This window comes from Sapajus apella, unplaced genomic scaffold (genome assembly GCF_009761245.1).
Source record: "Sapajus apella isolate SASKATOON/1434 unplaced genomic scaffold, GSC_monkey_1.0 scaffold2, whole genome shotgun sequence".
Classification (NCBI taxonomy): Eukaryota; Metazoa; Chordata; class Mammalia; order Primates; family Cebidae; genus Sapajus; species Sapajus apella.
The window spans coordinates 68,256,658-68,271,084 of NW_022436942.1; the positions used below are offsets into that span (position 1 = coordinate 68,256,658).

The 14,427-nt window shown below is 40.2% G+C and overlaps 1 protein-coding gene across 6 annotated transcripts in view; it reads left to right on the top strand.

The window, feature by feature from the left end:
- The first annotated feature begins 280 nt into the window (after window positions 1–280).
- IFT81 (intraflagellar transport 81) overlaps window positions 281–14,427 on the top strand; it is a 93,242-nt gene continuing 79,095 nt past the window's right edge. For 5 of the 6 annotated variants that reach the window (XM_032301296.1, XM_032301316.1, XM_032301324.1 and 2 more), the window contains exons 1-8: window positions 281–384; window positions 3,045–3,205; window positions 3,727–3,830; window positions 4,545–4,725; window positions 8,085–8,174; window positions 10,853–10,918; window positions 11,232–11,342; window positions 12,674–12,758. In XM_032301296.1, the coding sequence (XP_032157187.1) occupies window positions 3,062–3,205; window positions 3,727–3,830; window positions 4,545–4,725; window positions 8,085–8,174; window positions 10,853–10,918; window positions 11,232–11,342; window positions 12,674–12,758 (781 nt within the window). In that variant the 5' untranslated portion in view covers window positions 281–384; window positions 3,045–3,061. Of the gene's footprint in view, window positions 801–969; window positions 972–3,044; window positions 3,206–3,726; window positions 3,831–4,544; window positions 4,726–8,084; window positions 8,175–10,852; window positions 10,919–11,231; window positions 11,343–12,673; window positions 12,759–14,427 lie in introns of all 6 variants that reach the window. The other variant, XM_032301306.1, reaches the window with a different exon arrangement.

Consider the following 14,427-nt stretch of genomic DNA (forward strand, 5'->3'; position numbering starts at 1 on the left):
AAGTCATCACCCACGTTTGGCGCATGAATGAATGAAACAGCACAGGCATTCAACATAAGTTAATCATGTGGACAGTATTTTGTAAACTGCAAAGTGCAGGACTTTCGGAAAGGTTATTGTAGCGCGTATAGGTCGGAGTAACAGTCCCAAACACCCTCAGCTCTCCGCAGTGGCTCAGCTTGCGGCCACGCTTTGCAAGTAAGCCCGGCGCCCCTCCGCCCAGCTCCGCCTGAAGCCACGCCCCCAGCGCGCGCGCACCCCCGGAAGTGATGCAACGCCACGGCCTAGCAACCGTTGCCAAGGAGCTCGTCTCTAGGAGCCCTCTAAGCCCGAGTGCCTCCTGGGGGGGTGGGGAAACGGTTTCCTGAGGAGAATTTGAGGTAACCTCGCCAATTCGCGGTCGGAAATTCCCCTGAACCCGAAATAGGAGAGAGCTCCTGTCCCCTCTTGGTTCTGGTGCAGCACCTCGCAGGTGGAAGGAGTCGTCGCGGTTAAGCCCCCAGTTAGGGGATCCTGCCCTTGCTGGGCTTAGTGCGGATCCAGGCAGTTTCCTGGCTGGATGAACAGTCCAGGGGCCCAGGGCAGCCCCCGCGAGAGGCCTGGTCAGGTGTGGGGTCCCCTGTCCTCTGTCCCGAGCCTGGGGTGGGGGACACTATTTCTGGGACTCCCAGGAGGCTGCGGGTCGACGCTTGTGCCAGTCTGGGACCCGGGCAGCACGGTTTCTGTCCCAAATTGTGCCAGAGAACACGCACGTCCTGGTTTTCATTGCTCCCCGCCCCTTGCGGCTCGTTTGTGGGTGAGTGCTTCGAAATTAGCGCGGCAACTTCGCGCTGGAAGAGGGACAGTAATTGCTTTTGCTAATTTTAGAGCGTAGAGACCGCTGGGCACGGATAGCCTACCTGTTCGGTACATCCTTGTCCTTATCGAGTGACCATTGCTGGCTGGCGGGCGACTTGCGGGGAACCCAAGAAGTTTCTTTGCCTTCCTGGGAACATTTTGCTGGTTTATCCAGATTTTTTTTTTTTAAGGGAAAAGAGAATAGACCCTTAGATAATTTCTAAATCATTTAAAATGAAATACATATTTCTGCAGGCAAAGGTTATGACGTGGACTTTTACTTAAAATACTTTAAACAGTGGAAAAGTAACACTTCCTAATGTGGATTTTGAAAAAAACTTATGTAAAGATTTTCTTTTTATAGCTTAAAGGAAACCTCAGATTTATTATAAGCCATGTTGGTTGTCCTTTCTATCATCTTTTGATAATTTCTTAGAAATAATATTTGTGCATAATTTTTCATCGTTGTGGATAAGTAATCATATCTTTTTTTTTTTTTTTTTTTTTTTTTGAGATGGAGTCTCGCTCTTTTGCTCAGGTTGGAGTGCAGTGGCACTATCTCTGTCTCCCAGGTTCAAGCGATTATCCTGCCTCAGCCTCCAGAGTAGCTGGGATTACAGGCATTCACCACCACACTCAGCTAATTTTTGTATTTTTAGTAGAGATGGGGTTTCACCACGTTGGCCAGGCTGATCTCGAACACCTGACCTCAAGTGATCCTCCCGTCTCAGCCTCCCAAAGTGCTGGGATTACAGCGGTGAGAGACAGCGCCTGGCAGCAATCCATTTTTTAATTCTGACCTCAAATGATCCACCTGCTTCGGCCTCCCAAAGTGCTGGGATTACAGGTGTGAGCCACCAAGCCTGGCCTTTTAATTAATTTTTAATCCTTAAAGCATTTACCTAGGTAAGGCTATTTCTGCAATTAAGAAATTAGATACTCAATTTTTTAAAAAGTTATGATCTCTCTCACTGCCAGCCTGATTTCCTTTAGATTTAGTCTTATGTTGTTTCTGGCCTTGGGCCTGTGAACAAATTCATTCAATCTAGTGAAAGAAGTCACTGTTTTAGACATAGTGGATGTTCAAAATGGAATTGGACACAGATACGGAATTTACAGTTTAGCAGGGAAGAGGAGTTGTGTACCTAAAGAATAGCACAATTTCAAAAGTAATACTAGGAGAGAAGTGCAGATAAAGTGTGGTCAGCTATGGAGGACAGGTGTTGTCACTCTGCTGCAGAACCTGGGGGATAGCTTGAGAAAGATTTCCTGGGGGAACTGGCATTTGGTGGGCATGGCTTGAAAGATGGTTGAGGGGTTTGGTCCTCTGAAGATGATGGAAGGATGAGCCATCATTTTAGACAGAGAAAGCAACATTCAAGGCAGAGTGATGGAAAAACTAAGGAGCAGTGACTGTTTCTACACGCTGAAGTTTGAAGGGATAGAAAGGTGACAATTTGGAAATAAGTTGAAAAAGGATAAGTTGTGCCAGATCATAAAGAGTCTCGAAATCCAAAAAGTTTTAACTGTGTTTTGTATGCAATAAGGAGCCTACAGATGATTTGGAATGGGGAGAGGTGGAGATCAGACAACAGGAGGCTGTTGCCTCATTGAAGGCCAAAGGAAATGAAAGCCTGAATGACTCTAGGGCAGCAGAGTGGGTTTGTATGGGCCACACCAATAACAGAAATGGATGAAGAGCACTTGAAGTGTGCAGCTTCTCCTCAGCTGCAGTTGCTTGTGGCCACGCACAAATGTGAGCCCACAGTTGCCAGATCTGATTTTCAAGAGAAACTGGAAATCTAAATTTTAAAGTAAAAATCTCCCAGTGTTTTTTGGGAGATTTGGGGGAAACATCTCACATGCATGTCTACAGCCTAACAGATGTTTAATTCCTGGGTAGAAATTATGCAACTGCATGGGAGAGGTATTAATGTAGGTAGGATTTGTTATTCATCTGTCCGCATGAACTCAGATAATTACTGTTACACCAGATGCATATACAACACATTTGATGTTAAAATTAACAGTATATACTGCAGTTTTCATAAAAAAGCCGTTATACTTGGAATTCTTTCAACAAAACCTTTTTCATGTGCCATGTAGAATTATACTTTTCATGCCTGGGTTTTACGAACTTAATTCTGATTTTTTCCCGGAATTTTTGTTACCAGTATTGAGGAATTTTTTTTCTATTTTTACTCTTTAGTTATAAGACCTAATTATGAGTGATCAAATTAAATTCATTGTGGACAGTCTCAATAAGGAGCCTTTTAGGAAGAACTATAATTTAATCACGTTTGATTCCTTGGAGCCAATGCAACTATTACAAGTTCTCAGTGATGTTCTGGCTGAGATTGACCCAAAGGTAAGAGTTTTCTCTTTCTTTTTAATGGGTAGCAGAAAGCCAGTTTCTGCCTCTAAATAGCTGTGTGTCTTGGGCAAATTATTTAACCTCTCTGGGCCTTATTTTCCATGTCTGTAAAGTAATAGTAAATGATCCATAATGTTTCTCTGATAGCTCAAAAATTAAATTATCTACTAGTACCTTATTTAGAAATTACTTCTCTACTTCCAGACATAAATAGATTTGGTTAGGGAATGAAAATGCTTTTACAAAAGGTTTTATTGTGTTGCAAGTTAGCTCATGTCTCTCATACACTGGTCCATTCCACTGGATACTTTTTTTGAAACTTAACATTCTTAGTATGAATCTTGATTTGACTTGGGTGCACCCTCACTTGGAATCTGGGGGCCTCTATCCTTAATCTGTTTTATGAAGAGACCATTGTGCCGTTAAGCTCTAGCAGAACAATTTTGTCAGTGAGTTTAAATATTGTCCTTTGTTACATGTACAACAATAACATATTTTTTCAATTTCTTTGTTAGCAACTTGTGGATATCAGAGAGGAGATGCCAGAGCAAACAGCCAAACGAATGTTGAACCTTCTTGGTATTCTTAAATACAAACCTTCAGGAAATGCCACAGACATGTAAGAATCTGATCGTATATTGAGTTTTTTAAATTATGCTTTGGTATCCAAACTTTCATATACTGCAATCAATCTTTTTAGATAATACCTGGTTTCCTTAATTTGATATTTGATGGCCTGAGAACATCACCAAGTTTCAAAATAATCTTTTTTTTTTAATTTTTTTATTTTATTTATATATATATATATATATAATCTTTTAAAAGTGAGGTTCAGGGTGAAGAGTGAGGTGAAAGGGAAGACAAGTCAGAGAAGAAAAGTAGACTTTGAAAAGTGATGTAATGCTGGGTGCGGTGGCTCACACCTGTAATCCCAGCACTTTGAGAGACCAGGACAGGTAGATTGCTTGAGCTCAGGGGTTTGAGACCAGCCTGGGCAACATGGCAAAACCCTGTCTCTATAAAACATACAAAAAAAAATCAGTTGGGCATGATAGTTGGTGTCTCTAGTCCCAGCTACTTGGGAGGCTAAGTGGGAGGATCACCTGAGACAGGAGGTTAAGGCTGTGGTGAGCTGTGATTGTGCCGCTATACCCCATACCCCAGCCTGGGCAATGAGGTGAGACTCTGTCTCCAAAAAAAAAAAAGCTTTGAATTTATCTTTTTAAGAATGTTATAGAAAGCAGTTTGGAATTGCGAATCAGATAGCATTTTGAACAAATACTATCTCTCTTCAAAGTTTACTGTTAAGTGTGTGTGTGTTTCTCTGTCTTAGGAGTACTTTTCGTCAGGGTTTGGTGATTGGAAGTAAACCTGTAATTTACCCAGTGCTCCACTGGCTTCTTCAGAGGCCTAATGAACTGAAGAAAAGAGCGTATTTAGCTCGTTTTTTAATAAAACTTGAGGTACCAACTGAGTTTCTTCAGGATGAAACCGTGGCTGACACCAATAAACAGGTAAATAATGCATAAAGAGCGCAGTGAAACTGTAATGGATTTCAAGGTGTGCTATTCAGATACATGTTAATCTTTCTTATTTGCTGTCTTTGTAGTTCCAAGTGGCACAAGAAGATAAAAAGATTGACCTTTGGGTCAATCTCAGCCAGAACATCACTGAGAACTTGTAATAGTTGCAATGTTCAACTGTGGCCACATCTCAAGATAATGGCTTTTGCACACAAATATCATTTCATTGATAGGAGTATGTGAATAGAAAAAAAAACCTGATAATCAGGTTTTAGAATAATTTATTATTTAGCAGTGGTGGGTAGATATGATACTGGGTTAAGTCTACATAGTACTTTATTCATCAGTAAAGTGACTACATAGTTTGTTATCCAAATTAGAGAGAAACAGACTATCGTAACAATTACACCAAGACAAATGGTTTAAATTGACACTATCCCAGGCAAATTGGAACATTTGAGCCCCTGGAAAGAAGCAGGCAAAGAAGCTAGGCTTGCAGTCCCAAAGGACTTCCCAATCAGACAGAGGGTAGAGATAGATTCCAGAGTTTGAAATCTCAGTGCACCTTTCTCTCCAGAGTTTTGGAACATCACTCTGCTCTGGCATAAGATCTTAAAGCTCTTGAGTACTGAGGATTCTAGCTGTCTGGCTTCTGATCCTGAGATCCCTAAGCACATTTTTGGCCAAAGACTGTAGGGAGAAAGAAACTAGGCTTAGATTTAAAAGGACTTTGATTTTTTTTAAAAAAGTGCTTCTGTTTAATGTTTCACACTTTTATTCCTTAGCACTTACATAGACTGATTTCTGCCAAATTGTTGTGAATAGTTTGTCAGTCTGTCTTCCCCAATAAATTCTGAGGTCCTTGGAGACAGGTGTCATGTCTTATCGATCTTTCTTTTCTTCTGAGACAGAGTTTCGCTCTTGTTACCCAGGCTGGATTGCAATGGCGCGATCTCGGCTCTCTGCAACCTCCGCCTCCTGGGTTCAAGCAATTCTCCTGCCTCAGCCTCCCAAGTAGCTGGGACTACAGGCATGCACCACCACACCCAGCTAATTTTTTTGTATTTTCAGTAGAGACGGGGTTTCACCATGTAGACCAAGATGGCCTCGATCTCTTGACCTCGTGATCCACCCGCCTCGGCCTCCCCAAGTGCTGGGATTATAGGCGTGAGCCACCGCGCCCGGCCTCCATCTTTATTTTCTTCCAGATTTTGTATAGTCACTTCTAATGTGAACTCAGTATTTGGATTGAGTCGCAATAGCCGATTATTTTTATTTTTATCCATATGTTGTGCAATTTTGGGTGTGGCAGTAACTCAGAATAGGTCAATATTGATTTCTTAAGGCAGTATATTTGCAAATAATTATGTCAGATGTCACAGTAGTTGCCATGGGAGAAGCACAGCAGAATGAGACCACCTGTCTACTTGTCCTTACCTTTGAATATTTTACATAATGTGGGAAATAGAAAAGTGTAAATGTGTACTTTCTCCTTCCTAGGCTCCCACCATTGACAAATCTGATAAAAACTAATTTATCTAGAGGAAGTTAAGTCTTTTTTTTTTTCTTCCGAGACAGAGTCTTGCTCTGTTGCCCAGGCTACTTGAAGTGCACGGGTGCCATCTTGACTCACTGCAACCTCCACCACCTGGGTTCAAGTAATTCTCCTGCCTCAGTCTCCCAAGCAGCTGGGATTACAGGTGCTTGCCACCATGCACAGCTAATTTTTGGTAGAGATGGGGTTTCACCATATTCGCCAGGCTGGTCTTGAACTCCTGACCTTGTGATCCGCCCACTTCTGTCTCCCAAAGTGCTGGGATTATAGGCGTGAACCACCGTACCCTGCCTGATTAAGTTTTTGCTAAATATGCTCAGCTAATTAATGAAAGAATTAATGATAATAAAGACATCTTGAAGCATATTTGGTGGGCATCTCTCTCTCTCTCTCTCTCCATATATATATGTATATATATATGGAGAGAAAGAGATATACACACACAGTGATTTGTAATATATAATGATTTATACATTTAGCCAGTCATTTCAGGGATCCTAATAAAAATGTGTATTATCTTTCCGAAGGAAGAATTGTAGAATTAATAATTTGTAGATTTATAAGATATGATCAAGAAAAATATTATTCTTGTAATTCCTCATCAAGATAACTTTTTGGCCAGGCACAGTGTCTCATGCCTGTAATCCTAGCACTTTGGGAGGTCAAGGCAGGCAGATTGTTTGAGCTCAGGAGTTCAAGACCAGCCTGGGCAACATGTTGAAACCCATCTCTACAAAAAATACAAAAATTAGCCCAACATGATGGCATAAGCTTGTAGTCCCAACTACTTGGGAAGCTGAGGTGGGAGGATCACCTAAGCAAGCCCAGGGAGGCTGAGGCTTCAATGAGCTGTGATGGTACCACTGCCCTCCAGCCAGGGTGACAGAGTGAGACCCTGTCTCAAAAACAACAACAAAACTTTTTTTTTTTTTTTTTTGAGACAGAGTTTTGCTCTGTTCCTTAGGCTGGAGTACAGTGACACGATTTCAGCTCACTGTAACCTCTGCTTTCCAGGTTCAAGCAATTCTCCTGCCTCAGTCTCCTGAGTAGCTAGGATTACAGGTGTGTGCCACCGTGCCCAGCTAATGTTCTGTATTTTTAGTAGAGACAGGATTTCACCATGTTGGCTAGGCTGGTCTTGAACTCCTGACCTCAAGTGATCCATCTGCCTTGGCTTCCCAAAGTGCTAAGATTACAGGTGTGAGCCACCATGCCTGGCCCATTCAACTACCTTATATTAAACACCTACATGGGTTATGCACTGTGCTAGGCCCCAGGGATACAGGGCTGTACACGATGAATATGATTCTTTTCCTCTTGGCTCTCACTATATAATGGTGGGAGACAGACAGGAAATTATAATAGCTATAATTGTCCATGATATCTACTCTGATAGGATAGATACAGGGCCAGAGAAGGCTTCTCTGAGAATAGTGGAATGTACATTAAGACCTGAAGGATGAATAGATGTTGCTTCAGTTACAGGTGAGGGAGTCATAGATGTATAAGCTTGAGGCGAGAACAGGGAGTGTTCAGGGACTCAGACGTCAACATAGCTAGAGTGTAGAGTGTGAGGTGGGAAAGTAACCAGAATGAGATATAGAAGTATTTACTGTTGTAATGGTAGAGATATACTTTTTTGTATGCTATGTAAATGTTTAAGGATATGTTTTTGTATTTTTAATGCTGTTCTTACAATGACTTGAGTAATCACTGTGAGTTAGTAGATAACCTGATTAAGAAAACTCAACTGGATCTAGTTACTAGTTTATAATTTATAAACATATTCTTTTAGTATGAAGAGTTAATGGAAACCTTTAAAACTTTGCATAAAGAATATGAGCAGCTCAAGACATCTGGATTTTCTACAGCAGAAATAAGAAAGGTAAAGGAAAGAAAACATAGTAACGAATTTTGGGGATTTGAATAATATTGGATTTAGCATTTTTGTTTTTGCTTAATTCAGTATGAGTCTTAAGACTGTATGGAGACTAGTGATGGTAAATGGCACATTTTATTTTGTGGGACCTTTGGTAGTTCCTTACTGAAGAAATTGATGAGACTGTGGTAAAGTCACAATGAGTAGTTACTTATAGTACGGAAGAAGAATGATAGATGTCCATCTACTATTCCTCCATTATACCCTGTAAGTAAACCAGGATAATAAAAAGAACCTAGAGTCTGTGTTTTAATTTCATTCATTACTACTAAAGTTTTCTCCTTTTTTTTTTTTTTTTTTCCACTGTTTACTTTTTTTTTAGAGACAGGGTCTCACTCTGTCACTCAGACTGGAGTACACAGTGGTGTGATCACAGCTCACTGCAGTCTTGACCTCCCAGGCTCAAATGATCCACCTGCCTGAGCTTCCTGCGTAGTTGGGACTACAGGCACACACCACTATGCCCAGCTAATTTTTGTATTTTTTTTTGTAGAGCTGGGATTTTACCATCTGACCAGGCTAGTCTTGAACTCTTGGGCTCAATCTGTCCTCCCCCCTTGGCCTTTCAAAGTGCTGGGATTATAGGCATGAGCCACTGCTGCACCTAGCTTCTATTTCTTGTTTAATCATATTTTCTAAATTTTCTACAAATCATATGTTCAAGAATACTTTAGTAGGCCAGGCGTGGTAGCTCATGCCTGTGATACCAACACTTTGGGTGGCCGAGGCTGGAGGATCACTTGAGCCCAAGAGTTTGAGATCGGCCCGGGCAAGATGGCAAGACCCTGTCTACACACACACACGCACGCACGCACGCACGCACGCACGCACGCACGCACATGCAATTAGCCAGGCTTGGTGGTGCACACCTATAGTCCCAGCTACTCAGGAAGCTGAGGCGGAAGGATCAATTGAGCCTGGGAGTTCAAGGCTGAAGTGAGCTGTGGTTGTACCACTGTACTCTAGCGGGGTGACAGAGTGAGACCTTTTCTCAAAAAAATAAAAAAGAAAAGAAAAAATAATTCACTCATAATCTCATGCTCTAGAGACAACTATGGTTGACGTTTTGATAAATATATTTAAATCTTTTTCTTGGTATTCTGTAGATAAATGTAATCTGCTTCTTTCAAATAATGTCATATTAGCACTTTTACTCATGTCATTAAACATTCTTCTGCATAATTTTTAATGACTTTCATTGTATTACACTGTGATTTATTTATCAATCTTCATACATTTTTGTTGTTTCCAAATTTTAGACATAACTTGCGTTAATGAGAATCTTTATAGATGATGACTTTTCATGAATGTTTTATTGGGACAAATCACCAGCTAATAAAATTACTGGGCTAGAAGGGATGAACATTTATTTTAAGACTTTTTTTGAGACACGGTTGCACTCTGTTGCCCAGGCTGGAGTGCAGTGGTGTGATCTTGGCTCACTGCAACTGCCACTTGCCAGGTTGAAGTGATTCTCCTGCCTCAGCCTCCCAAGTAGCTGGGATTACAGGCATTCAACACCATGCCCAGCTAATTTTGTATTTTTAGTAGAGATGAAGTTTTACCATGTTGGCCTGGCTGCATTTTAAGACTTTTGATACTGTTTTTCAGTACAATACTATCAGGAATGAGTAAGAGTGCCCATTTTTCCAAATTCTATCAATACTGGCTACCACGTATATTTTATTTTACCTTTAGTATTACTGTGGCAGTTACGCTATTAGTTTTTTAGATTTAGGAAGGAGTTTTTAAATTTTTATTTATTTTATTTTATTTTTTTGAGGTGGAGTCTTGCTCTGTTGCCCAGGCTGGAGTGCAGTGGTGCAATCTCGGCTCACTGCAAACTCTGCCTCCTGGGTTCAAGTGATTCTTCTGCCTCAGCCTCCCAAGTAGCTGGGACTACAGACGTGTGCCACCATGCCTGACTAATTTTTTTGTATTTTTAGTAGAGACGGGGTTTCACCACGTTAGCCAGGATGGTCTCAATCTCCTGACCTCATGATCCACCCACCTCGGCCTCCCAAAGTGCTGGGATCACAGGCATGAGCCACCACAGGCGTGAGCCTGACCTATTTGTTTGTTTTCATAACAAAATACTATGAAGCTGGTTAACAGGAAGGAAGTTTGTTTTTAAAGTCTTTATTTTCAGAGAGGGAATTGGTTAATTGGCAAAACCAGGCACAAATTTATGTCTTGAAAATACCATAGCCTTAAAAATAATTTTGATGGAAAATTGGCAGACTATATGGTTTGATATTTAACAGAGCAGATGGGATGTCAGCAGCTGTTGCTCATGTATTTAGACCTGCACACTTTCCATTATAGAAGATTTTTCAAAAATCATGTGCCCATATTTGGAATCAGAACACAAATGTGCTGGTTGGCAGCTGTACCTTGCTGTGTTATAACTGATTTTTGTTGCATTTCTAGATGAACACCAAGCTGCCAAAAAAATTACCCTGCATAAAGAGCCCTGGGGAAAAATATAAATGACCTTAATCCAAAAGAGGATCTTGGTTGTTCATGCTCGGCTTATAAATGATGAAAATGTTAAATGCATAATCAAAATAAAAGCTTATCTGTATCCTACAGACTGAGATAATGTCTTCTTTGCCGCTTTTTAGGATATCAGTGCAATGGAAGAAGAAAAGGATCAGCTCATTAAGAGAGTTGAACATTTGAAGAAAAGGGTAAGGCAGAATTAGCCCTGTAAGACTTTGGCCCCAAGTCCCAAGGACTTGCAAAGATTTAGGAATGCAAATAAAGATTCAGCCAAGCGTGAGTGTACATCTGAGGATGGACTCAAATAACACTGACGGAAAGGGAATCTCCCTAGGCAGTAGCCCAACACTTTCAAGGACCTGGAGTCTGGAGCTTTACTGTCATCTCTAGGGAGTACTGTTTACCAAAAAGAAATGATAAGTGGATGTCTGAGTCACATGACATGCTAATTTTTTTCCTCAAACCTGACAGTAACATGCACTACTTATTCCCTTACTGTAGGTGGAGACAGCTCAGAATCATCAATGGATGCTTAAAATAGCACGGCAATTTCGAGTTGAAAAAGAGAGAGAAGAATATCTTGCACAACAGAAACAGGAACAAAAGAATCAGGTATCCACATAAACATTTATGTTCTCAATACAAAAGAAATAGTTCCTTCTGATAATCCATATGTAAAGAAAAGAGTTTTAGAGTTGTAGACGTTCACATTCTTTTTGCTAACATAACGGAATACTCTTTTAATTAAGATAAATATTTTGTGGCACCAACAGCAGCAACAATACTACTTTTTGGGTTTTACACTCTGAATTGTATCTATACATTGTCTTTTGGCCTATGCTTACCTCATATTGCTCCAACATTACAAAAGAGTCATTGTAATGTTAACAGTAAGATTAACTGCTAATACAATTTCTAGAATCTCTGAAGGATGCCTTTAGATTCCAGGGCTATGAGACCATTCTTTTTATTCCATTGATCATAGTACCCTCTGCAATTTACTGCAATGGCAAATAAGTCCTGAAAAGGCTCAAAATCACCTACACTCCATGTTTTTAAACTTTGCCTTAAAGAAAAAATAATTTGCTCAGAAATTACTGCTTTTACTTATTAAAAATCTAAAAATCTGAGTAGACTTATACATTAAAAATATATTTCACATAAGCATCATTTACTACTAAATCAGCAGTTTAGATGTTTGGCTCTGCTGGCACTTGACTTGGCATTGAAGTAATTTCACTGCAGCAGTAAGCTGCATTGCCTAAGCCCTGAATGGTTACTTGGCATCTGCTTGTGATTCTGAAACATCTCTGTGAGAATGTTAACGTTACTTAGAATTAAGAAAACCAGCCAGGCGCGGTGGCTCAAGCCTGTAATCCCAGCACTTTGGGAGGCCGAGGCAGGTGGATCACGAGGTCAAGAGATCGAGACCATCCTGGTCAACATGGGGAAACCCCATCTCTACTAAAAATACAAAACATTAGCTGGGCATGGTGGCGCCTGCCTGTAATCCCAGCTACTCAGGAGGTTGAGGCAGGAGAATTGCCTGAACCCGGGAGGCGGAGGTTGCGGTGAGCGGAGATCGCGCCATTGCACTCCAGCCTGGGTAACAAGAGCGAAACTCCGTCTCAAAAAAAAAAAAAAAAAAAAGAAAACCATGTATAACAAGAAAAACCTGGTGCCTGTGTTTCTTTGATAAGTATTTTTCCTTAATCTGCAAATTGAATAAATAAAAATTTCTGAAAACTTCTTTAAAAAATTTAAGTGAAAAGGTATTGAGAGAACCAGTTACATTTTGGGTTTAATATGGGAATTTTCTGAGTTCTTATTTGTTCCTTTTATATCGTAAGAATTATATGGAACTTGTATTTTCCATTGCTTGCCTAAAAGAGAGGTAAGCTTCAATAGACTAAGCAAGTAATCGATTTAATTGTATTTTAAAGCTATTTCATGCAGTGCAGAGATTGCAAAGAGTACAAAACCAACTGAAAGGCATGCGCCAAACTGCAGCAGATGCAAAGCCTGAAAGTAAGTGGAAATTATTATATGGTATGGGTGATTAGAAAATATTAATTTAAATAAAGATCTTCCTAAAAAATCAATTTGTGGGAATTAATTATCATCAAGTGATGTCTCAGCATTTTGGAGCATAATTTCCTACCTGGAGAAAGAGAGTCCTTATGAAGACATAATTGGGTTTTCACCTGGTGTTTTTAAAAATTCCTAACCAGATGGCCGGGTGCAGTGGCTAATGGCTGCAATCCCAGCCCTCTGGGAGGCTGGGGTGGCCGGGTCACTTGAGGTCAGGAGTTTGAGACCAGCCTAGACAACATGATGAAACCTGTCTCTACTAAAAATACAAAACATTAGCCAGGCTGGTTGTGTGCAACTAATTCCAGCTACTCAGGAGGCTGAGGCAGAAGAATCACTTGAACCCCGGAGACAGAGGATGCAGTGAACCCAGAATGCGCCACTACACTCCAGCCTGAGTGACAAAGAGAAACTTTGTCTTTGTCAGAAAAAAAAAAAAAAAAAAAAAAAATTCAAGTCAGAATTTGTAAATGTGTAAATGGAAAGATCTGAAATAAATTTTGTAAATCTTGCTAGGCTGGGAATTTATAACAAAACCATTATTCACTGAAAATCTGTGTGTATAGTTGTCCATCTGCAAAAATAAACTAAAATCTTAATTTAAATTGCTTCTTAACTGTAAACTAGTAATACTTTATAAAATAAAAAAATGCCAAAATATGGAAAACCTAAAACATTTATGTGTAGATAGATACTTCGTTTCTTTTTTCTTTTCTTTTTTTGAGACAGTCTTCATCTGTTGCCCAGGCTGGAGTGCAGTGATGCGATCTCAGTTCACTGAATCCTCTACCTCCTGGGTTCAAGCGATTCTTTTTCCTCAGCCTCCCAAGTAGGTGAGACTACAGGCACGTGCCACCATGCCTGGCTAATTTTTGTGTTTTTAGTAGAGATGGGGTTTCACCATGTTGCCCAGGCTGCTCGCAAGCTCTTGACCTAGGTGATCCACCCACCTTAGCCTCCCAAACTGCTGGGATTACAGGCACGAGCCATCCACCTGACGTCTTTCTCTTTTTTAGATTTTAACTAATGTTACTTTTAGTAATGTCTTCATTGGCTTGAAGCTGACAAATGATAATGAATTACCATTTATGAACTGTTATAATAGAAATGTAAATTGCACTTGGTGCAGTGGCTCACGCCTGTAATCCCAGCACTTTGAGAGGCTGAGGCAGGTGATTCCTCAAGCCCAGGAGTTAGAGACCAGCCTGGGCAACATGGCAAAACCTCGTCTCTACAAAAGAAAATACAAAAATTACCTGGGCTTGATGACATACACTTGTGGTACCAGCTACTTCTAGCTGCTCAGGAGGCTAAAGCGGGAGGATCACTTGAGCTGTGAAGGTTTAGGTTGTAGTGAGCTGAGATAGTGCCATTGCACTCTAGCCCGGGTAACAGAGCAAGACCCCGTCTCAAAAAAAAAAAAAAAAAAATATATATATATATATATATGCACATACACACACAATATATATATATATATGTACTATATATATACACAATATATATTGTGTAAATATATAATATATATATACTATATATATAATACATATATACAATATAATATATACAATATATAGTATGTATATATACTATATATTGTATATAT